The sequence below is a fragment of the Salmo salar genome, chromosome 18, assembly GCF_965601325.2.
Source record: "Salmo salar chromosome 18, fSalSal1, whole genome shotgun sequence".
Taxonomy (NCBI): Eukaryota; Metazoa; Chordata; class Actinopteri; order Salmoniformes; family Salmonidae; genus Salmo; species Salmo salar.
In genome coordinates this window covers 9,965,651-9,992,282 of record NC_138308.1, presented here as the reverse complement: position 1 = coordinate 9,992,282, position 26,632 = coordinate 9,965,651, and the positions used below count along the sequence as shown (strand labels likewise).

The 26,632-nt window shown below is 43.4% G+C and overlaps 1 protein-coding gene across 1 annotated transcript in view; it reads right to left on the bottom strand.

Moving 5' to 3' along the window:
• The window catches only part of LOC106576788 (DNA nucleotidylexotransferase), a 175,079-nt gene that overhangs the window by 134,317 nt on the left and 14,130 nt on the right, over positions 1 to 26,632 (bottom strand). The window contains exons 2-3 of the mRNA XM_082964711.1: positions 22,566 to 22,740; positions 9,988 to 10,098 (exon numbers count right to left, since the gene is read on the bottom strand). Of these exons, the coding sequence (XP_082820837.1) occupies positions 9,988 to 10,098; positions 22,566 to 22,740 (286 nt within the window). The remainder of the gene's footprint in view (positions 1 to 9,987; positions 10,099 to 22,565; positions 22,741 to 26,632) is intronic.

Sequence of the window (26,632 nt, the reverse complement as noted above, 5' to 3'; positions counted from 1 at the left end):
CTAAACATGTGTATGTGACCATAAAATTGTATTTGATTTGTAGCCTGTATGTGAATATTCATTATTCCTTTCTCTGTACCTTTGAGAAGCATCCCCATGTACATCCCCATTTCCATCCCAATATTAATTTTCTCCTCTGTGAATAACGTTTCTGTGTGTTAACTCTTGGGCTGCTTTATTCCCCTCTAACAGGGGGTGATGTCATTGAGTCATAAACCAGTAAAATACGTAAAGCCAGGTCGTTATCTTTCACAAAAAATATGATATTCAGAGAATACCGGAGCATACACATTAATAAAGGCAATTTTTTTTCCATTATGGATGCATTTAAGGAAAGTGATTCTGCCTTCTTGGTCATAGTGCAAAAAAGTGTCAATGCAGTTAGACCGGATAGCCATTTGATGAGCTATTTAGCAGTCTTGTTTAGCAGTCTTATGGCTTGGATGTAGAATCTGTTCAGGGTACTGTTGTTTCAGACACTGGTACAGCTTGTGTCACGTTCGTTGGAATGATCGGACCAAGGCGCAGCGTGAGTAGCGTTCCACATATTTATTATAAAGTGAAACTAAGAAAATACAAAAACAATAAAAAATAAATGAAACGTGACTACAGAGGTGCTACATACACTTACTCAAAACACAATATCCCATAACCCACAAGTGGAAAACATGCTACTTAAGTATGATCCCCAATTAGAGACAACGATTACCAGCTGCCTCTAATTGGGAATCATACACAATCACCAACATAGAAAAACAAACCTAGAACCCCACATAGAAATAATAAACTAGACTAACCCCCCCAGTCACGCCCTGGCCTACTCTACCATAGAAAATAAAGGCTTTCTATCTTCAGGACGTGACGGTACCCCCCCCCCCCCCCCCCCCACCCCAAAGGTGCGGACTCCGACCGCAAAACCTGAAACAAAAAGGGAGGGTTAGGGGGGTGTCTAGTATCGGTGGCGGCTCTGGTGCAGGAGGAAGAACCCTCTGATCCTGTGGATCCGCCAGCATCGGAGGCGGCTCTGGTGCGGGCCGAAGAACCCGCTCATCCCGCGAATTTGCCAGCTTTGGTGGCGGCTCTGGTGCAGGCCGAAGAACCCGCTCATCCTGCGGATCCAGCCCTGGACCCAGACTGGACGCTGTGCCTAGACTGGGCACCAATGCAGAAGAAGACTCTGGCCTTGGAGCTGGAGGTCCCAGACTGTTGACCGTCTCAGGAGGTTCTGGACCGTGGGCCGTCTCAGGAGGTTCCGGACCTTGGACCATCTCAGGAGGTTCCGGACCGTGGACCGTCTCAGGAGGTTCCGGACCGTGGACCATGTCAGGAGGTTCCAGACCGTGGACCATCTCAGGAGGTTCCAGACCGTGGACCGTCTCAGGAGGTTCCGGACTGTGGACCGTCTCAGGAGGTTCCGGACCGTGGAACGTCTCAGGAGGTTCCGGCCGTGGACAGTCTCAGGAGGTTCCGGACTGTGGACCGTCTCAGGAGGTTCTGGACTGTGGACCGACGTTGGGAGGTTCCGGACTGTGAAACGTCGCCGGAAGCTCTGGACTGGAAACTGTCACCGGAGGCTCTGGACTGGAAACTGTCACCGGAAGCTCTGGACTGGGAACTGTCGCCAGAAGCTCTGGACTGGGAACTGTCGCCGGAAGCTCTGGAACGGGAAGGCGCACTGAAGGCCTGATGCGTGGGGCCGGCACAGATGGTGCCAGACTGGTAACACGCACCTCAGGGCGAGTGCGGGGAGCAGGCACAGGACATACCTGACTGAGGACATGCACTTCAGGGAGAGTGCGAGGAGCAGGCACAGGACGTACCTGACTGGGAACAGGCACTTCAAGGAGAGTGCGAGGAGGAGGCACAGGATATACTGGACCGTGGAGGCGCACTAGAGGTCTGGAGCGTAGAAGCTGGCACAATGCGTCCTGGACAAATGACCACCTTCGCACGTCACGTGCGGGGAGCTAGCACAGGACGCACTGGGCTGTGATGGCGCACAGGGGACACAGTGCGTAGAGCCGGCGCAGGATATCCTGGACCGAGGAGGCGCACTGGAGACCAGGCGCGCTGAGCTGGCACCACCCGTCCTGGACAGATGGCACAGAACGCACCGGGCTGTGGATGCGCACTGGAGACACCGTGCGTATCACCACAAAACATGGTGCCTGACCGGTCACATGCTCCCTACGGTGAGTACGGGGAGTTGGCACAGGACGTACTGGGCTGTGAAGGCGTACTGGAGACCTGGTGCTTATAGCCGGCATCAATTGTACAGGAACTTTAACACACTTCTCAGGACGAGTACGAGGAGCTGACTCAGGTGGCCTCGGACGGCTAACACGCTCCTCAGGGCGAATGCCATGCATACTACGCCAAACCAACAGCTCTCTCTCATCACTCTCCTCAACTTTCGCCGCCCATTCCTCGCTCAATCTGTCCCAATATTCCTCCTCTGTCTCTGACTCACTCCTCTGCTCTGCCGACCACTCCATGTGCCCCCCCCCCCCAAAAAAAAAACCCGGAGTCGTCGTTGATCCTCCTTCGCTGCCTCCGCCTGCTTCCATGGCAGGATCTTGTCTCCTGCCATGATCTCCTCCCACGTCCAGGAAGTCCGCCACTCTCTTCTCTCCCGTGCCCAGGATCCCTGCTCCTCCTGGTCTTGCTGCTCGGTCCTGGTTTGATGGGATATTCTGTCATGTTCGTTGGAATGATCGGACCAAGGCGCAGTGCGAGTAGCGTTCCACATATTTATTATAAAGTGAAACTAAGAAAATACAAAAACAATAAAAAATGAATGAACATACACTTACTCAAAACACAATATCCCATAACCCACAAGTGGAAAACATGCTACTTAAGTATGATCCCCAATTAGAGACAACGATTACCAGCTGCCTCTAATTGGGAATCATACACAATCACCAACATAGAAAAACAAACCTAGAACCCCACATAGAAATAATAAACTAGACTAACCCCCCAGTCACGCCCTGACCTACTCTACCATAGAAAATAAAAGCTTTCTATGGTCAGGACGTGACAGCTTGCCATGTGGTAGCAGAGAGAACAATCTATGGCTTGGGTGGCTGGAGTCTGACAATTGTTTGGGCCTTCCTATAACACCACCTGGTATAGAGGTACTGGATGGCACGGAGCTTGGCCCCAGTCATGTACTGGCCCGTATTTTTATATTTTATTCTATTTTCTATTATTATCTATACTATTATTATCACTGCATTGTTGGCAAAGAGGTCTTAAGGTAAGAATTACACTGTACAGTTTTACACCTTGTCACGTTGGTATGAAGGATCGGGAGACAGATGCAGGAATGCGTAATAGTTTTTTTTATTCATCCCAATTTACGGCGTGCAATGTAAAGGCATGGGGAAGAAGACCAAACAAACGCATAACAAAACACAGGGTAGAAACCCAAAACAAAAGAGCGAGAAGTACCTCGAAAAAATAACACACACGCACAATGATTAAGGCATGGGACGAGACCCGTTATCATCTGTGCAATCCACAAGGGCACAAAAGCCCAAAACACCCAGCACAGGTACTCACACGCACCAACGGACATTGTAACAATAATCGACCAGACGATGGTGAACAAGGGGCACATATATAAAAATACAATCAGTGGGAATAGGGGCCAGGTGTGCGCAATGAAAGTTCCGGAGGGATCCGTGACACACCTGTTGTATCCTGTGTACGTGGCGAATAAACTTTGAAACACTGGTCTAGTAGAATCACTTACAGGAATGTAGACCTACAGAGTGGTTTTCCCACGGGCTCATGCTAACATATTTGCTCTGTTTGTCCACTAGAAGCACTGTACAGTAACATAGGACTACAGAGCAGCATTCTCACCAACTCCTTTTGTCAGCTACATCTAAATGACATTTCACTGACATCTCACTGACGTCTCACCTTAGTCTCACCTAGAGCTCGAGGAGACAGATGGCTCGGTGCTGAGTCGCTACCAGCAGTCGTGCAGAGACTGTGCTGCAGTCAGCGGGCTCCTAAAGCGCCCAACCTGCTCCTGAACCAACCTGAACAGATGAGCAGCACCAACACACCCTGGCCCTCTCATCTCCCTTGGAGGCCAGTCTGTCAGCTGTCAGGTTTCCTACCTCCAGCACAGAGCCAACGCTGGGGAGGACAGGCAAATTTGCATTGGTCTAATTAATGAAAAGTAAAGGATGGAGGGAGAGTTAGTTCATGCAGAGTTGATGTAGCATCCCAGTTTACCATCCAGCACTGTCTCCAATGTGTCTGAGAGGCCAAGAGTCTGTCGAGGCCAAGAAAGAAAGAGCCCATAGTGAGGACTGGTTGTATTCAGTCAGACTGCTGTTTGCTAGTTGCTATGGTTGTGTAAGTTGCACCTACACAGTGTGATGCAGTTGAAGATCAGTCAAGCACACAGACTGCCTTCATGCTGCTATCGACATGCTGGACAATCACCAGAGGCCATATGATGAAAGGAAACAAAATCAAAGACCTTTAGCCCTTTATCTCTTCCTCTCTCTACCTCTCCTCTCATTAGTAACAGAGGCCAGTGTGTGTGTGTGTGTGTGTGTGTGTGTGTGTGTGTGTGTGTGTGTGTGTGTGTGTGTGTGTGTGTGTGTGTGTGTGTGTGTGTGTGTGTGTGTGCGTGTGTGCGCGTGCGTGCGTGTGTGTGTGTGTGTGTGTGTGTGTGTGTGTGTGTGTGTGTGTGTGTGTGTGTAGCGATGTCTGTGTTGCCATCGGTTTGAAAGCCGTTAATGCAGCATGTCAATCAATCGGGACACACATGTCAATAATTGGATCAGTGTGTGGCAGGCTGGGAGTAGAGTTATGACTGAGGAAGATTGACTGCCACAAGAATGATGGAGAGGAGGGGTAGGCTAGACCTGAATGAACAGGAGAGGAGATTCTGTGTGTGGGCGTGTGTGCACACGCGTGTATGTGTGTGTGAGAGAGAGTAAATTACAGTACAGCAACATAGGCAGTGAGAGAAATGTGACCCCAATAACTACCGTGGGATATGCATCAACAGAAACCTTGGGAAAATCCTCAGCATTATCATTAATACGGGATGGGTGTCCCTATACCGGGACGGTTGTTGCTAACGTGCACTAATGTGACTATAATGACGTTGTAAGTCACAGCCAACTTTCCAGGACATAGACATGTCTTATATGGGCAGAAAGCTTAAATTCGTGTTAATCTAACTGCACTGTCCAATTTACAGTAGCTATATTGTTTGAGGAGAGTGCACAACAACAAAACACTTTGATCATGGCAACTGGTTTGATACATTCACCTCTGGTAAATAATGTGCTTACATTCAGTAATATGTGGGTCCCAGAGATAAAATGAAGCATACTTTTGTTTGATAAATCCATTTTATATTCAAATTTAGGAACTGGGTTCTACAGTTTGAACCCCTGCTGTTTCATGCTTTTTTGACTTCAAATAAGCTTTTGACTAAATTTGGCATGAGGGTCTGCTATACAAATTGATGGAAAGTGGTGTTCGGGGAAAAACATACGACATAATAAAATCCATGTACACTAACAAAAAGCTTTAAGCCCCACCCTCTTCAATATATATATATATATATCAACGAATTGGCGAGGGCACTAGAACAGTCTGTAGCACCCGGCCTCATCCTACTAGAATCTGAAGTCAAATGTGTACTGTTTGCTGATGATTTGTTGCTTCTGTCCCCAACCAAGGAAGGCCTACAGCAGCACCTAGATCTTCTGCACAGATTCTGTCAGACCAGGGCCCGGACAGTAAATCTCAGTAAGACAAAAATAATGGCGTTCAAAAAAAGGTCCAGTTGCCAGGACCACAAATACAAATTCCATCTAGACACTGTTGTCCTAGAGCACACAAAAAAACATACATACCTCGGCCTAAACGTCAGCGCCACAGGTAACTTCCACAAAGCTGTGAACGATCTGATAGACAAGGCAAGAAGGGCCTTCTATGCCATCAAAGGAACATAACATTTGACATACCAATTAGGATCTGGCAAAAAATACTTGAATCAGTTATAGAACCCATTGCTTATGGCTATGAGGTCTGGGGTCCGCTCACCATCCAAGAATTCACAAAACGGGACAAACACCAAATTGAGACTCTGCATGAAGAATTATCCTAAGCAAGCTGGTCCTGGGGCTCTGTTCACAAACAGAAACAGACCCCACAAAGCCCCAGGACCGCAACACAATTAGACCCAACCAAATAATGAGAAAACAAAAATATCATTATTTCACACATTGGAAAGAATGAACAAAACACTGAGTAAACTAGAATGCGATTTGGCCCTAAACAGAGAGTACACAGTGGCAGAATACCTGACCAATATGACTGATCCAAAATTAAGGAAAGCTTTGACTATGTACAGACTCAGTGAGCATAGCTTCGCCATTGAGAAAGGTCACTGTAAGCAGACCTGGCTCTGAAGAGAAGACAGGCTATGTGCACACTGCCCACAAAATGTGGTGGCAACTGAGCTGCACTTCCTAACCTCTTGCCAAATGTATGCCCATATTAGAGACACATGTTTCCCTCAGATTACACAGACCGACAAAGACTTTGAAAAACAAATCCAATTTTGATAAATTCCCATATCTATTGTGTGAAATACCACAGTGTGCAATCACGGCACCAAGATTTGTGACCTGTTGCCACAAGAAAAGGGCAACTAGTGAAGAACAAACACCATTGTAATTACATCCCATATTTTTGTTTATTTATTTATTGCACATAATATGACATTTTAAATGTCTTTTGGAACTTTTGTGAGTGTAATATTTACTGTTCACTTTTTATTGTTTATTTCACTTTTGTGAAATGTGTTTCGCATGCCAATAAAGCCCCTTGAATTGAATTGAACCTACGCAAGACACAAGGGGAGAGAGAAAAGTAATGACTGAAAAAGTGAGATTAGAGAGAGAGAGAGAGAGAGAGAGAGAGAGAGAGAGTAAGAGAGAGAGAGAGGGTGAGAGAGAATTAATGTGTGGCCCTGGGGAGGAGCTGCTGTCAGCTGACTGACAGCTGGCTGGGGTGCTGTTGGGTAGATCGTCTTCTTTTCCTGATCCTGACACCTCTTGGGTCCTAGTGCTTCCTCCTCCTGCACCCTGTGGCTCCTCCCATGGCAGCATGGGCTGCTTCCTCTCACACTTCCTCTCAACCTGACGGATCTCCTACAGCAGTAGTTCTCAACTGGTTTTGCCTTGGGACCCAAATTGAACCAGGTTGAGGTTGTCTCAGTCGCAATCCAATATTCGCATTGCGTTTTTTTGTTGTTGCCAAAATGCTATCTGGAAAACTATTTTTAATGCTATATTGGTAGTAAATGTACCAAGGAAACAACAGTCCCATCTTCTTCATTGTCCATTTTTACCATATTCTTGATGAAGAATGTCAAGCACACTGGTTTGAGACCACAAAATCAACCACATCTGCTAAATAGCACTGCTAATAACTCTATATTGAAAAAAACTGTGATTGAAGAACAATATAGGTTTATTATAAAATGTAAAATTAATAGGTTTCTAATCATTTCTACACACTCTTTCTACCTGCTTTTAGTCGTTTAAGTTCAGACTGGAATATTTGATGTAAAATTAAATTGATTTAAAAAAAAATTACTCAGACATTCATGGCCCATTCAAAACCTCCCATGACCTAAATTTGGGTCGTGAACCACCGGTTGAGAATAGCTGCTCTACAGTAGGTCTGACACATTTACACAGGCTTGATGACAGATACACACACACACACACACACACACACACACACACACACACACACACACACACACACACACACACACACACACACACACACACACACACACACACACACACTCACCCACCAGTTTTCTCTTATATGTTGAACGTTTGCAGGGATAATGTGCTTTTCATACTGTATACAATGAATTTACAGCAAATTAAACAGAATATTATGCTCCCTGTATAGAAACCTCTCAGGTGATGTTTTGTAGTTCATTCATGCTCTTTGATATTTCACCAGACCTCCCTGGTCTTAAACCCTACTGATCAAAGCCATAACAGCAGAATTGACATCTAAAAGCTCAACATCTCTCGGGATATTAGGATTTAGTTTAATTACCTATATCTCACCTCCACAGCCACAGGTTGAACTGACATTTATTAGCACCAATAACACTGGTGAGTGATGTATGTTGAAGGGGGATAATGAGGGAATCATCAGGCAGGTGATTAGAGAGCTAATGCGGTGGAAAGGAACAGGAGAAGGGGAACCGAGCACCACTCCCAGTTGACGTGTGTGTGTGTGTGTGTGTGTGTGTGTGTGTGTGTGTGTGTGTGTGTGTGTGTGTGTGTGTGTGTGTGTGTGTGTGTGCGTGCGTGCGTGCGTGCGCGCGCGTGTGTGTGTGTGTGTGGTGCGCGCGTGTGTGCGTGCGTGTGTGCGCGTGTGCGTGTGTACGTGTGTGTCACATGAATATGCCCGCGTTCTTACATGCATGTCTGCAAGTGTGAGAGTGTGCATGTGTAGTCAGTCAGGGAGAAGTGAAAGTCATTATGAAACAGATGTCTCCATAGGCTCTGAGTAAGCTCTGCTTTATAAGGCTTGGAGGAACTCATCATCACCAAGCCACCACCCTCCCACACACACAGCCCCACTGGAAGTTTGGAATCGCATCAGCGGTAGAATCAGATACAGCATGCTTCCATGCAATATCTCTCAAATGTATTCCCTAACTCCGACTATTCTTTAAAGGTGCTTTTGATCACCTTGGACTGTCAGCAAAACAGCCCTCACAGTGCACATAAAGACTATATTACACACTGGCAGCGAGTATTAAATACTGGCAGTGAGATTTATCGGGAAACTTCTTTTTTAATAATGTTTGTGAGAAGCGGCATTGTTGTTGTGTAGCTAAACATTACCGCACACAATGCAATGGCAAGCTGCAGTATTATCCTCTATCACAGCCAGTCTGAAAACGTGTGCTATCAACACCCCGTCCCCCCCCCCAGTCCCCCCCCCGTCCCCCATCCCCCGTCCCCCTTCCCCTGGTGTTGGCCACTAGCTGCCCGATAGCATGGAGAAAGATCCATCATTGTTGGTGAGAAGCGTCACATCCACTGCCCATATCAGTGTGGCATGCCCAGCCTAAGGGTCAGCCCTTTCCAGCCCTTGCGGGCACCTCAGCTGTTCTGCCTTCATCATGACATACCTGCAGATGCTTCTCATTTGTAGGTTAATGTATCTGATGGGGGCCATGTCAGTGCATTGGTATGTGAAGCAAGGCAGACCCACATAAAAAAAGACTAAATACTATAGTATTCACTATAGTGTTTTTGTGGACAACCACTGTTAATGCGGACTAAAGTACAAAAACACTACAATGAATACTGATACTGTAGTATTTACTGTAGTATAATCTATTATACTGTAGTATTTATAGTTAACTATAGTATAAATACTATAGTAAAATAAAACCATAGTATATACTGTAGTAATTAATGTCGTGTTTTTGCAGACTACTATAATGTAGTATTTAGTGTTTTTGCAGACAATACTGTAGCATTTAGTATAGCGTTCCTGTTTTATTATCTTTGACATAGAAGTGGAGGCTTTCATCTTCAAGAAACCTACTGGAGAAATACTAACAGAGCAAATCTTCCATAACCTGTAGGTAGGTAGGTAGGACTGGGGTCCGAACAAATTGTTCAGGCTTTCTCCTTTCATAAACTGAACCAATTGTTCAGAGCTTCTGCCCTTTTCTATAACCTGTAGGGAACACAATACTGTATGGTATATACTTGGCATGTAGGTTTCTCCCTTAATAATGGTGGCGTAAATTGCGATCTGGGGAGGGGAATGGGCAGGGTATATGCAAATAAGATACTGTAGTATTTACTAAGATATATGCTTTGTAGCAGCAATAAAAGTGGAATAGCTTAACAAAGACTGATTGTATATGTTGTTTTTCCTTACCGTGAATATCTTGTTGTGATTTTCCGTGGTTGTCCGTCTCAGACATGCGTATTGAGAAACGTTGGCAGCAGCAATGGGTGGAGAACATTCTGGCACTGTGGATGAAGTGTCCTGTATACAAAAACAAAAATACAGTAGATTTGAATTCATTGCAAAAAGTATCAGTGGGAGTCATATTCACCAGCAATCAAATGAAAAATCACAGTTGAAGAAGAGATTCTGGATCATAGAAAACGTGACAAAAGTGGGTTTCAAAAGTTATGTGAGATTGTTCTGGGTTCTGAAAGCAGAACAGCAATAAAAGAGGTTGAGAATACACCAGTCCCCACATCACCAGGGCAACAGTCTAATGACACTCATCACACAGTCTGGTGGTATCCAAGTCCATTACTCCAGCTAACCTGTAACACATCAAGAATTCTGCAAACCCATAATCCAATTTGCCATTTGTAAATTGCCTTTTCAGTCCCGCAGAAGAAATTGCTCATTTGAAATATATCAAAAGGATTACAGATGTAATGTTAATGTTCTCGTAGACAATTAGACATCTACAATGGAACATTGTGTCTGTGAAAATTACCCATGGTATTTGCAGGCAGTTTGGGTACACTGTGACACAGAAGAGAATTGTAGGGAGGTAATGTCACCATGCTATGTTGACAGAGACTTTTAAAGAAGGAACAGGGGTGTTAAGATGAAGATAATGAAAAAGTGCTTGGCATCTCTCCAGGTCTCCCACATGGGAGGGCTGAATCAATCAAAATCAACAAAAAAATCTAGAGCTTGGTTCTATCTGCAAAAAGATCATTCTGAGATAATTGGCTTTAAAGTTCCGAACCCTTATTGGTTTGAATGGTGTCAGCAATTTTTATATTGTACTCTTGAACTTAACTAAATTAATTGGGGTATTTAGAGTACTATATACTGTAGGTAGAGAACATTGAACAGAACAAGGCTATGTCAATAACTCAAGAACCTTTTAGTCCCAAGCTCTCGAAATGTTCATCAGTTCCTCTCTTACCAGTCTCTAATGTTCTTAAAAAGTGTTGAATAGCTCTGAATAGCTCTGAATATATTTCATGGCACCAGATTTTCTGCCAATCAAAAGTGAAACGTACCTTTTCCTCTCTTACACAGATCAGAATAGAACATACTTTGTTTTACTTTTTTACTTTTTTACTTTTTTTACATCAGTATGCACAGGGAGTTGGAGGTAGGCATGATACAACTGGGTTTAGTTATTATACAGGCCTATAATGTATCCAGTTCTAACAGACTTCCATGTTGTATGCTCCCTTCTGCCCTTCTCTCCCCAAGGCTCACCTCCTGCTAAACTCAGAGAGGATCTATTGATTAAATGTCCACATTTAAAAGTCTGCTGAATTTATAAAGTTGGACACCTATGCTCCACGGTCTCGACCCTTTCACAGACCCTTTCACATCTGCTGCTCGTGGCAGAGGTGAGTGATGCTGGACCCCAGATGCCCGCTCCTCAGACAAACTGTGTGTGTGTGTGTGTGTGTGTGTGTGTGTGTGTGTGTGTGTGTGTGTGTGTGTGTGTGTGTGTGTGTGTGTGTGTGTGTGTGTGTGTGTGTGTGTGTGTGTGTGTGTGTGTGTGTGTGTGTGGAATGAACACACCACTCCGTCTGTGTGAATACAATTAACCTGAACAGACAGCCCCTGTCTGTATCTGTAGACACACACACAAGCGTGCACAGGCCCGCCTGCTCGCCCGCACCCATGCAAGCAAGCGGGCAGGAACGCAAGCACATACGCATGCACGCACCAGGCACGCTCGCATGCACGTGTGTTCATTCGTGCATGCCGGTGCGTGCATGCGTACATGCGTGCGTTCCTGCCCGCTTGCTTGCATGGGTGCGGGCGAGCAGGCGGGCCTGTGCACGCTTGTGTGTGTGTCTACAGATACAGACAGGGGCTGTCTGTTCAGGTTAATTGTATTCACACAGACGGAGAGGTGTGTTCAGGCAGGTTAATGAATTCCTAACGGGCTACCGAGCAGGGTTGGGGGTCACAAAGGCCGCCACTCCTACGGGGGGCACTAGCCCTTCTTAAGAGAAGATTGATGACAGCCACCGCACAGGGACAACACATGTCTGTGTTCACAGGCCTTACACATCTCTCTCCAATCCAGCAATCATTCCCACAATCTCTTGCACACTGCCTCCTCTCTCCTTGTTCTCACCAGCCTACCACCTATTCCACATCCCATTCCATTCACGCAAAACAGCCTCTGTAGCCCATTGTATGCATACCGGTAAGTAACCAATGGAAATATTACATTTCAATGGGTTTTTAAAACTTGTAATTCTCCATAGTAGCAGCATTTAGGGTACAAGGTGGAATATTTATGGTTGTAAAACACATAGCGTTTTTAGAGTGGTAGGAAGAGCCTGAGGCGAACGTGTTAGCGAAGCCAGCTCCGAGAATATTGTGTCTCTTCACAAGGCCCTTAAATAGATTTATAACTCATAAAAAACAATCTATTGGAAGTACGGCACACATAAATGCCACAGTGTATTGCCTTGCTGTGTATAGAAAAGGGATACATCACAGGAGAAGCAGTAAAAGAGCCCTGTGGTTACCTTAGGAGAAAGGCTGATAAATGTCAGCATTGCATCATTAGCTCGGCTGCTCAAATTACATAGGCAAAATACATCTATTGACGGGCCACATTTTAGCATGTCATATGGACTAGCACGAATGGGTTCTCAGGAATGGGAAATACGCATGTTCATATCTGTTTTTGTATAACTCAGGCATACGCTTGTTGTCATAACTCTGCACAACGCTGTCAGAGAGCCGCTCTTGTGAACACTGTTGCGCTGAGGTTGGTAGGAAGTAGACCTGGGTTTAAATACTATCTGAAATATTTCAAATATTTTTTTGCCGTTTGGTTTAGCCTGTCTGAAGTGCCAGATGGGTGGGGTTTGCACTTTTGGGACATTCGTATAGGTTGCATTGCGCCAGGCAATCTGAGTCAAGCCCAGCTAAAGTATTTGAAGTGATTTCAAATGTTATTTGAACCCAGGCGTGGTGGGAAGAAGGGAAGAACGTCTGTCTCTGTTTTCCCCCACTGAGAGTAGAGAGAGAGAGACTGTCCATCTAAACCAGGAAGCATATTTCTTTATTCTAGGCCCATATGTTGCAGAGGCTCCCACAGTGCCATCCAGGAGAAACAAATCTGTCTGTGTGTTGGTTAGCGGTGAGCTCCGAGCTGATGGGTCTATTTGGCATGCGAAAGCATTATGGGGGATCCTTCTGCTGCTATCAAGCTAACTGAAATGTGATAATGTGAGTGTAGGCTATAGAAAGGTAAATGTGTTCTCGTCTACAATTCCTCTCTGGTAGGTATATTTGACACACACACACACACACACACACACAAAGAAAGAAAGCTCCCATTTGACAGTCGTTAGCATTTAATATTGATATAGCCTTGAACTTTGGATAAAGGATTTATCTTGTATTACTCCTTTACTGAGCATCAACAATAGATTTGACATACTGACTAGTCAAGTCTTGCCATATGGTAATTAGTATTGCAAATGTCGCCGAGAAAATGGACTCAGTATGTTCAAGATCACATTTTACTGTCTGCCTGTCCTTGTCATATCTATGATTCTAGTGCCCATCATTCTTTCATGGACTTATTCACACTCTCTCTTAATTGTCTGCATCTTTTACATATTTTTAAAGATTCCTTTGTCTTCTCATTTACTTTACAGGCCATTCATCTCTATATCTGCAGTCTGCCATAAATTAAAATTTTTGTTCTGTTGCATATTTAAAATCATAACTGATTATTTCCCCTTATTATGTTCATTAATAAAACCTCCCTTTACAGTTTACAGCACCATCTATTGCTCAGTCCATGGTCACTGCACTCTCCTCACACACACACACACACACACACACACACACACACACACACACACACACACACACACACACACAGTCACACACACACAGTCACACACACACAAAAAACCACACATCACAGTAGGTATAGTTAAATTCAAATTAATTTATTGATAATATAATAATACTATTCATATTAAACTGTGTGTGTGTGTGTGTGTGTGTGTGTGTGTGTGTGTGTGTGTGTGTGTGTGTGTGTGTGTGTGTGTGTGTGTGTGTGTGTGTGTGTGTGTGTGTGTGTGTGTGTGTGTGTGCACATTCTGTGTGTGTATATGTGTCCAACTTACACTTATCAAACTTACCTGACCTACCAATTTGTTAGCCTCAATCATTGTGAGCTAGGTGACTAGTCTGAGAAAGACAGGAGGCCCATGGACTTAACCAGCTCCAACACCTTCTGGTTATCCGAGCAGTGTCCGCACACTCAACCCAAGCTGTTCTCTTCCACTGCTGGATGACTCATGCGAGACTCTCTTAAGTTCGTGTAAAACTTGGCAATGCGCCTCATCCCCTTGAGGTAGCAGGTGGGAAGCTGGTTGTAATAGTACCAGATCTGAGTTACTGTATCTGTCTGGACCGGCCTTCCCAGTGCTTTTACAACTGGATATCTCAGAGAGAGACTGGGCCTTGCCTACGCTGGTACATCACGCCAGGTAGAGGTAGCAAGCTGGAAAACATGAAGCCATGATAACATTTTAGGTTTTCTACTCAGATAATTAATAGGTTAACAGTGTAGATAGTAGGGTACAGTAGGTAGAGAGGCACTTACTGTGCACACCTGCCTCCCATCCCTGTAGCAGAGGATGCCTGAGAGAGTGGGCTTGGGGGGTTGAGGTGGGCTTCTGTGGGGAGGAGACTTTCAGGCCATGTCACGGATGTGGAAAGGAGAAGCGGACCAAAGTGCAGCATGTGTCGTTCCACATTTTATTTACACTGTGAAACTAAGCAATACATAAATAAACTGAATGACAAAAACAACAAACCGTGACGCAGAGGTGAAACATACACTACTCAAAAAGAATCTCCCACAAACCCAGGTGGGACAAACACCAACTTAAATATGACCTCCAATTAGAGACAACAATGACCAGCTTACTCTAATTGGAGATCATCCCAAACAAAGCCCAACATAGAAATATAAAACTAGAACAACCCAACATAGAAATACAAAACTAGAACATAACAACATAGAAAAACTAAACTAGAAAAAAAACTGTCACGCCCTGACCTACTTTACCATAGAAAATAACAGCTTACTATGGTCAGGACGTGACAGGCCAGGAAAATACTGTTGTCCCTGTCCCCTCCACGGTATATACTGGTCAATTTGCTCAATGTAGATGGCCATTTTTGACAAATGGATAATCTCAGATAGCAGAATCAAGTCGCATGCCTAGTCTTGAGGTTGTTGCCACAAAACTGAGTTCCAACCAACCAAACATTCCAAATTCCAAATATTCTACATAATTTACTGGGTGTGCTTGTGTGATTTCATTCTGAATTGCCATGACAATGTAGAGGCCTGACAATGGCCAGGGCGGCAGGTAGCCTAGGGGTTAAGAGCGTTGGGTCAGTAACTGAAAGGTTGCTGATTTGTATACCCAAGCCGACTAGGTGAAAAAATCTGATGATGTGCCCTTGAGCAATGCACTTAACCCTAATTTCTCCTGTAATTCACTCTGGATTAGATCGTCTGCTAAATTACAAAAATGTAAACGTATTTCAATTTACAATGCAGGCCAGCCCGCAAAACACCATTTGTTTCCAATAACGCAATTCTGCTGTATGCAGAGAGGTTTCCACATTATGATGCATTTACATGACACTACAACATTCCATGGCAGCCATGGGGATTTGTAAGGGATAGTCATTATTTTCCATAGAGCGCATAGCCCCTCATTGATAATCCTTTTTTTTTTTTTTTACCTTGGCTATAATTTAACACGTGTTCAACATCCACTGAAGTAGCTAGCAAGTGGTAACCAAACAAACTACTTGTTTCTGATTGGCTTGAAGGAAATTCTAGAGCATGCATTATTTCCCTATAACTCACGGTAGAATTCAATGGCTATAGTTCATTCTTACATTCTATGTTTGAGCTGCTTTTGAATGCAGAAGTCGAATTGAAAACATTATTGGCATTGTTAAATTTGATTTTCATAATGGCAAACTAGGACAGATTGTTATGTTAGCTACAGTGCATTCAGAAAAATATTCAGACCCATTGACATTTTCTACATTTTATTTACGTTACAGCCTTATTGTCACAACTTCCGCCGAAGTCGGCTCCTCTCCTTGTTCGGGCGGCGTTCGGAGGTCGACGTCACCGGCTTTCGAGCCATCGCCGCTCCATTTTTCCATTGTTCCATTTATTTTGTCTTGTTCCCTGCACACCTGGTTTTCATTCCCTAATCACACTGCATGTATTTATTCCTCTGTTCCCCTCCATGTCTTCATGTGAAATTGTAATTGTTACGTGTTTGCGTGTGTACGCGCTAGGCTGGGTTTTTATTGTAACATTTGCTCGTTTGTTGGGACTGTTTCGCGCCTTGCACTTTATTCTTTGGCTGGAGGTTTTGACGCAGTGGCGTCTGTCTGTTTTGTTGCCTCTACCCAAATAAAGTGTACACCTGTTCACAACTCTCTGCTCTCCTGCACCTGACTTCTCCACCAGTAGCGCTCACCGTGACACTTATTCTGAAATTGATTAAATTAAATTAAAATTCCTCAGCAATCTACACACAATACCCCATAATGACAAAATGAAAACGTTTTTTTTTAAATGTTTCCAATTAAAAAAATAAAAACAGAAATACCTTATTTACACAAGAACTCAGACCCTTTGCTATGAGACTCGAAATTGAGCTCAGGTGCATCCTTTTCAATTGATCATCCTTGAGATGTGTCTACAGCTTGATTGGAATCCACCTGTGGTACTTTCAATTGATTGGACATGATTTGGAAAGGTACACACCTGTCTATATAAGGCTTACAGTTGACAGTGCATGTCAGAGCAAAAATCAAGCCATGAGGTCGAAGAAATTGTCCGGAGAGCTCCGAGACAGGATTGTGCGGAGACACAGATCTGGGGAAGGGTACCCAAACATTTCTGCAGCATTGAAAGTCTCCAAGAACACAGTGGCCATTCTTAAATGAAAGAAGTTTGGAATCACAAAGTCTCTTCCTAGAGCTGGCCGTCCGGCCAAACTGAGCAATCGGGGGAGAAGGGCCTTGGTCAGGGAGGTGACCAAGAAGCCAATGGTCACTCTGACAGAACACCAGAATTCCTCTGTGGAGATGGTTTTTATGGTAGAGTGGCCAGACGGAAGCCACTCCTCAGTAAAAGGAACATGGACAGCTCGCTTGGAGTTTGCCAAAAGGCAACTAAAGGACTCTCAGACTATGAAAAACAAGATTCTCTGGTCTGATGAAACCAAGATTGAACTCTTTGGCCTGAATGTCAAGCTTCACATTTGGAGGAAACCTGGCACCATCTCTACGGTGAAGCATGGTGGTGGCAGCATCATGTTTTTCAGCAGCAGAAACTGGGAGACTAGTCAGGATCGAGGGAAAAATGAACAAAGCAAATTACAGAGAGATCCTTGATGAAAACCTTCTCTAGAGCACTCAGGACCTCAGAATGGGTTCATCTTCCAACAGGACAACAACCCTAAGACAAGCCAAGACAACGCTGGAGTGGCTTCGGGACAATCCTCGGTCTCTGAATGTCCTTGAGTGGCCCAGCCAGAGCACGGGCTTGAACCCGATCTAACATCTCTGGAGAGACATGAAAATAGCTGTGCAGCGACGCTCCCCATCCAACCTGACAGAGCTTGAAAGGATCTGCAGAGAAGAATGGGAAAAACTCCCCAAATACAGGTATGCCAAGCTTGTAGCATCATAGTAAAGGGTCTGAATACTTATGTAAATGTGATATTTCAAGTTTTTTTTTGTTTACATTTGAAAAAATAAATACATCTGTTTTTTGCTTTGTCATTATGGGGTATTGTGTGTAGATTGATGGGGGGGAAGCAATTTAATACATTTTAGAATATGGCTGTAACGTAACAAAATATGAAAAAAGTCAAGGGGATTGAATACTTTCCGGATGCACTGTAAACTAGCTAGTCTGTTTGTTTGATTACCATGGCAACTACTGTAGCTATCTAGTAAACTTTCTAGATAGCTACTTCAATTGAGGTTTCTAGTGGCAATTATAGCCATGGTATAAAAAGGATAACTAACTTGGGTATCTATGCGTTCTCTTGAAAATAATGCAACTCTGTGGAAGGTGAGTTCCACTTTGCTAATGCGTCGTGGAACACACCTTCGACATTGTTCCTTATTTTCCATAGATCACATAACCCCTAGTTGATTATCTCTTAAGTAGTTACATGTGTAATTACACTGTAGCAAGCATTGCAGTTAATAGTAATATCTCATAGTTACACTATTATAACAACATGTAACTGGTAGTAATTGCAGTCTATAATTAGAGGTGTAACAATGAATGCTTGTTACCATGTTTGTTACAAATGAGCAACCTTACAAAAAAAGATTGCAGTTTTGAAACTGCAGTAAAAGTGCAGTAACTGCAGTCGACTGTGGTATTTTGGACTGCAGCAAACTGCAGTTATACTGCACTCCAACTTCTTTCATTTTTCCAAAAAAGGGGTTTGCACTAAATTTACCAATTTAGTGTTGTTTTTCTTCTCAGCTGCATCCAATTCAGTAACAACTATCACAAGGTTGTAATGTCTTGTGTATAGATGCACTGGGTGTCCCAAGATTACATAGGCTATAAATACCTACCCGGGAATGCACACTCTTCAAATTTCCACTCGATTTTGTTGCTAGCATCGTCCGGGTTAGGGGAGGGTTTGGCCGGGGGAACTTTACTTGGCTCATCGAGCTCTAGTGACTCCTTGTGGCGGTCTGGGCACCTGCACGCTGACCTCTGTAGTCAGGTGAACAGTGTTTCCTCCGACACATTGGTGCGGCTGGCTTCCGAGATAAGCGGGCGGGTATTAAGAAGCACGTCATGTTTCGGGGGATGCATGCCTCGACCTTCGCCTCCCGAGCCCATTGGGGAGTTGCAGTGATGAGACAAGATAGAAAAAGGGGGTAAAATCTTTAAAAAACTAAAAATGATATAGGTCAACCTCACTGACTGGGGTCTACCATACTGGTGTCATCCTTAAGTGCGTGTCATCCTCAACTGGGATGATAAACACACAAGTGCACCACAGAGTACATGCAAAATCTGCATAATTACTAGTGTTACAAAGAATTTAGCTAGTTAAAATGAATTGTATCTTGAGGGGTACTTACAGTACTTGTTGTTAATGTGTACTTACTGTAAATAGTACATTACCCATCGTGACAACCCTGACCATTATTTTAATGCTTCCGGAAGCACCATCCAAGTGGGAGGGTAAACACGATAGTACACCACAGAGCACATGTAATATCTGCATTACAATGTAATTACTAGGTGTTACACAGCATTTTTCTAGTTAAAATGAAGTGTATCTTGAAGGGTATTTACTTGTACTTATTGTGTACCTACAAAGTATGTTACCCATCCTAACAATCTAATATTCAGCTTCTGAAAGCGCCATCCAAGTGAGAAAATGAACACACAAATACACCAAAGAGTACATATCTGCAATATCTGCATAAGTACAAGGTTGTCACTTGTAGCAGGATTTAGCTATTTAAAATTAAGTCTAATTTAACATTTTCCTATGACCAATTTCTATATAATTACTTACTACTCATGACCAAGTAAAAATACCAACAAACAAAAGATGAGCTTTTCCTTTAGTCGACTTTATTACAACGTAAAAAGACCTTACATTTCTTAAAAATTGCAAGTATTTTTATAGTTAGATTAATCAATTGGTTAATTAAATGAAACAAAGATATATGCCTATTCAGTAACATAAAAATAACTATTCTAGTGGTGATGAGTAGCTCGAATCCGCATCCGCTACAAGACCATGGTGCTTGCCTACGGAGCTGTAAGGGGAACGGCACCTCCGTACCTTCAGGCTCTGATCAGGCCCTACACCCAAACAAGGGCACTGCGTTCATCCACCTCTGGCCTGCTGGCCCCCCTACCTCTGCGGAAGCACAGTTCCCGCTCAGCCCAGTCAAAACTGTTCGCTGCTCTGGCACCCCTATGGTGGAACAAGCTCCTTCACGACGCCAGGACAGCGGAGTCAATCACCACCTTCCGGAGACACCTGAAACCCCACCTCTTTAAGGAATACCTAGGATAGGATAAAGTAATCCTTCTAACCCCCCCCCCCCCCCCCCACTATTGTAAAGTGGTTGTTCCACTGGATATCATAAGGTGAATGCACCAATTTGTAAGTCGCTCTGGATAAGAGCGTCTGCCAAATGACTTAAATGTAAATGTAAATGAGTAGTAGTCTAGATAGCTAATTTAGAAGGTCAAAAAACTAGTTAGCTAATCCCAAAAAATCTCAACAGATTGCACGGAAAGTCTATTCTGTAGATGGTAACTAGTTAGCTAGCTAGCCTAGTTGGTAGACCTAACAAAACACCAGAGAAGCTAACATTAACTAGCTAGATTTAACTAACTAGCCAACACTAGGCTAGCTAGCTGCTAGCTAGCTACATCATTAACTACCTCAAATCAATTTTTATTGGTCACGTATACATATTTAGCAGATGTTATTGCGGTGTAGCGAAATGCTTGTGTTCCTAGCTCCAACAGTGCAGTAGTATCTAATAATTCACAACAATACACACAAATATACAATACCGTTCAAAAGTTTGGGGTTACTAGAAATGTCCTTGTTTTTTAAATTAAAGCAAATTTTTTGGCCATTAAAATAACATCGAATTGATCAGAAATACAGTGTAGACATTGTAAATAAAGACATTGTTGTAAATGACTATTGTAGCTGGAAACGGCAGATTTTTTGATGGAATATCTACATAGGCGTACAGGGGCCCATTATCAGCAACCATCACTCCTGTGTTCCAATGGCACGTTGTGTTAGCTAATCCAGGTTGATCATTTTATCATTTATCATCTCTCTGTTCACCCCCAAAGCCAAATCCTCCTTCGGCCGCCTCTCCTTCCAGTTCTCTGCTGCCAATGACTGGAATGAACTACAAAAATCTCGAAAACTGGAAACACTTATCTCCCTCACTAGTTTTAAGCACCAGCTGTCAGAGCAGCTCACAGATTACTGCGCCTGTACATAGCCCATCTAAAATTTAGCCCAAACAACTACCTCTTCTCCTACTGTATTTATTTATTTATTTTGCTCCTTTGCACCCCATTATTTATATTTCTACTTTGCACTTTCTTCCACTGCAAATCTACCATTCCAGTGTTTTACTTGCTATATTGTATTTACTTCGCCACCATGGCCTTTTTTGCCTTTACCTCCCTTATCTCACCTCATTTGCTCACTTTGTATATAGACTTATTTTTCTACTATATTATTGACGGTATGTTTGTTTTACTCCATTTGTAACTCTGTGTTATTGTATCTGTCAAACTGCTTGCTTTATCTTGGCCAGGTCACAATTGTAAATGAGAACTTGTTCTCAACTTGCCTACCTGGTTAAATAAAGATGAAATAAAAACATTTAAAAAATTTAAAAATGTAAAAGGCTAATTGATCATTACAAAACCCTTTTGCAATTATGTTAGCACAGCTAAAAACTGTTCTGATTAAAGAAGCAATAAACCTGTCCTTCATTAGACTAGGAGAGGAGTTGGAGGCACCTGTGCACAACTGAGCAAGGAAGAGTACAAGTACATTAGAGTGTCTAGTTTGAGATATAGACACCTCACAAGTCCTCAACTGGCAGCTTCATTAAATAGTACCCGCAAAACACCAGTCTCAACGTCAACAGTGAAGAGGCGACTCCGGGAGGCTGGCCTTCTAGGCAGAGTTGCAAAGAAAAAGCCATATCTCAGACTGGCCAATCAAAAGAAAAGATTAAGATTGGCAAAAGAACACAGACACTGGACAGAGGAACTCTGCCTAGAAGGCCAACATCCTCTTCACTGTTGACGTTGAGACTGGTGTTTTGCGGGTACTATTTAATGAAGCTGCCAGTTGAGGACTTATGAGGCATCTGTTTCTCAAACTAGACACTCTATTGTACTTGTCCTCTAACTCAGTTGTGCACCGAGGCCTCCCACTCCTCTTTCTATTCTGGTTAGAGTCAGTTTGAGCTGTTCTGTGAAGGGAGTTGTACACAGCGTTGTACCAGATCTTCAGTTTCTTGACAATTTCTCGCATGGAATAGCCTTCATTTCTCAGAACAAGAATAGACTGACAAGTTTCAGAAGAAAGCTCTTTGTTTCTGGCCATTTTGAGCCTGTAATCGAACCCACAAATGCTGATACTCCAGTCTGTATGTTTTCAGAACTACAAAATACTAAATCAGTATAACAGTATCTATACAGTATTTCATTTGTTTTCCAAAATAATCTCTCTATGTACACACGTGCAAACACACACACACACACACACACACACACACACACACACACACACACACACACACACACACACACACACACACACACACACACACAGCGGAAAATTGCCACCTACACTCAAACTGACCACAGGTTCCCTCACCGGAATGCAGTGCCTGGTCTCCACAGTGACAGGTCTCCCCTCTCTCATGCTGTCCGTGAACCAGGAGATGTCCAGCACCTGCAGTCTGGAGACATCCCTCAGACCACTCCCCCGTAGCCATGCCCACAATGCCCCGGCCCGGTTATCCTCTGCCACCACGTGAGTGACCTCATCACTGCACAGGGAACAAGAAGAAGGGGGTCACAGGTCAGTCAGTCTGCAGGTATAATGCATGATTATGTGGTTACAAGTGGCGGTACACATCGCTACTGTAGAAGAGGTCCAGTGGTTACATAGAGCTGAGGACCGAGAACAACGTCAGGAACGGCGAGCCAACTCTAGCACCAACATCACCATCATCAAACCACCAACTCGGCTGTCAGCAGAATAGAGACCTTCACCAAGAGCAGACAACATCCGTCTGAAGCTATCAAGACTAGAATTTGCGCTCCAATTACTTTTTTTTTAACAAACTTGTATCTTCTTTTTTCTTTTTTCGTTTGTATACTGCAATTCAGCTTTAAGATGTACATTTGTACCAGACAGCCTAATTTATTTACTAATAGTAAATAAATAATGTATATGTATTGTAAGGCTTGTCGTAAGCAGTGGTGTAAAGTATTAAAGTACTACGTAAGTAGTATTTTAGGGTATTTGTACTCCTAAAGAAAATATATACTTTTACTCCCATACATTTTCCCTGTCACCCAAAAGTACTCGTTACAATTCGAATGCTCTGGCAGGACAGCAATATAGTCCAATTCACGCACCTAGCAATATAGCGTGTGGTCTTCCCTACTGCCTCTGATCTGGTGGACTCAACACAAATACTGCATTTGTAAATTATGTCTCAATGTTGGAGTGTTCCACTAGCTGTCCATAAAAAAATATATAAAAAAATTGTGCTGTCTGGTTTGCTTAACATAAGTAATTTTATGTATAGCATTTACTTTTACTCAAGTATGACATTTGAGTACTCTTTCCACCACTGTACTTCAGTACATTTAAAACCAGATACTTTTAGACTTTTACTCAAGAAGTATTTTACTGGGTGACTTTTGCTTTTACTGGAGTCATTTTCTATTAAGGTACTATATCTTTACTTTTACTCAAGTGTGTCAAGTTAAAACTTTTTCCACCGTCTTATTATCACTTCTCTGGATCAAAGGTCCCACTGAAGTGTTTAAAATGTCTCAGAGCCATCTATATGGCTCTAAAATGTCCCTTTGCTTGGAACTTGCCTTGATTTGTAGATTGTGAATCTGTCTGATTGTAACATCAGTGGTTCCTAGAAATTATTTGGTGTAGAAAGAGAACAAATTCACTGGCTTTATTTCTATTGTTTTAGAGAGAGATATAAAGGTCTTGGCAGGGACTACTATAACATGCCATATATGGACCAGCACAGACTGAACAGCATGCATCACAGCCTCCTCAGCAGGCCCTCTGAGCATCATTCAGATGTTTATGACTGAAAATACACCCCTAAGAGTGGAGATATGCATTCACATAGTGTATCACACAGCTCCATAGGAATCCTCACAACAGACGTGTCTGGTTTCCCCCCAAAAGGAAACCCTCTCTGTTTACTACCATACCAATGAGCCAATCAGAGCACCCGTGCGTGCATAATTATCCTCCCCATGCTCCTCCTTCTCCTCGCAGAGGTAAAACAGCATAACAGCTCCTTACGGCCCTCCCAGGACATCCCAGCAGTCTAAAAGAGTGTCGCTTCAGGAGCTTAATCGGCCAAATCAGCGGTGAGACTAATCCTCTGTCTCACTGCTCTGTGTACTGGTTGGCTGGTTGGCCTGCCACTGAGACCAGGTTTAGAGAGGCTACACAACAATAACAGCCCCAGAGTGAGGATCATCAGATAACACAAACAGTATGAGTGGGTAGAGCATATGAGCACATTCAATGGCATTGCACAGGTGTGAATATGACTATATGATTACCAAAAAGGAAAGTAATCATTCTGCACACTGCCAACACCAACTTTAGAAGTATATTGGGGTGAACTGAATCTTGATTTTTGCAGAAAAATAAATGGTATAACTCATCATTTTGGAAAAAGGAAAAAGAAAGTGTCCTTCAGACTGACAGCCTTGTTGATTCTAACAAGACAGGAAGTCTTTCAGACGGTCACAATCGAATGTTGATTGATGTAGACATCCAACCCTGTGGTTAAATTGATAGGTACTGAATTTAGCCATGGTGGGTTTGTTCTTATAAACACGGGGTAAAGAAAATTGTGCTCTCTCTCTCTCGCACATGCTCTTTTATACTCTGCACTCCTTACAGAAACATAGCCCCTATAATCCAACCCTAATTTAGATATTTTTCCAACTTGTGACCAGCAGTGAATGTAAAATGGCACAGCAGATGCAAATGAACTAGCACGCGGCACTGCACCCGAAGGGAGTTCCAGGAACAGCGGGACCCTGAGCCCCAGTGCAGTGAGCAAGGATATGCTATATTCAATGGGGTTCAGACAGGGAGAGATGACGCTAGTGCTAAGTGAAGTCTCTCTACATTGCATCCCACTAGGAGAGCCAAGATCAAGATTACGGAAAGTGTGTATCGTATAACATAATTATCGACATGCCATTCATTTTACACCAGCTAAAGACAAAATCACAGACTAGCTCAGCACAAAAAAAATCCTACAATAAGCTCACAATTCAGAAAACTTGATCATGTTGTTGTGTATTTGCATTTTAGAGTTGAAATTAGAAAGGTGAACCTAAACAGATGATAAATGAGGGTTTGTGCCTCTCGTCCACATCACAAACAGCATTCACACCCACTAAACTGTGTGTGCGCCTGCGTGCTTGTGTGTGTGTAACGTTCAAGAGAACGCATATCTTGTTTGTGAAAGGCTGAATTAGAGAGGTGTTTATCAAAACTGCCCAATACAATTATTACATTGTATTTTTTAGAGATTCTTTAGGATACAGTAGCTTGCGAAAGTATTCACCCCTCTTGGCATTTTTCCTATTTTGTTGCCTTACAACCTGGAATTGAAATTGATTTTTGGGGGGGTTTGTATCATTCGATTTACACAACATGCCTACCACTTTGAAGATGCAAAATATTTTTTATTGTGAAACAAACAAGAAATAAGACAAAAAAAGAAAGAAAACTTGAGCTTGCATAACTGTTCACCCCAAAAGTCAATACTTTGTAGAGCCACCTTTTCCAGCAATTACAGCTGCAAGTCTCTTGGGGTATGTCTCTATAAGCTTGGCACATCCAGCCACTGGGATCTTTGCCCATATTTCAAGGCAAAACTGCTCCACCTCCTTCAAGTTGGATGGGTTCCTCTGGTGTACAGCAATCTTTAAGTCATACCACAGATTCTCAATTGGATTGAGATCTGGGCTTTGACTAGGCCATTCCAAGACATTTAAATGTTTCCCCTTAAACCATTCAAGTGTTGCTTTAGCAGTATGCTTAGGGTCATTGTCCTGCTAGAAGGTGAACCTCCGTCCCAGTCTCAAATCTCTGGAAGACTGAAACGGATTTCCCCTCAAGAATTTCCCTGTATTTAAAGCCATCCATCATTCCTTCAATTCTGACCAGTTTCTCAGTCCCTACCGATGAAAAACATCCCCACAGCATGATGCTGCCACTACCATGCTTCACTGTGGGGATTTTGATCTCGGGGTGATGAGAGGTGTTGGGTTTGCGCCAGACATAGCATTTTCCTTGATTGCCAAAAGCTCAATTTTAGTCTCATCTGACCAGAGTACCTTCTTCCATATGTTCGGGGAGTCTTTCACATGCCTTTTGGCGAACACCAAACGTGTTCGCTTAATTTTTTCTTTAAGCAATGGTGTTTTTCTGGCCACTCTTCCGTAAAGCCCAGCCCTGTGGAGTGTACGGCTTAAAGTGGTCCTATGGACAGATACTCCAATCTCCGCTGTGAAGCTTTGCAGCTCCTTCAGGGTTATCTTTGGTCTCTTTGTTGCCTCTCTGATTAATGCCCTCCTTGCCTGGTCCGTGAGTTTTGGTGGGCGGCCCTCTCTTGGCAGGTTTGTTGTGGTGCCATATTCTTTGCATTT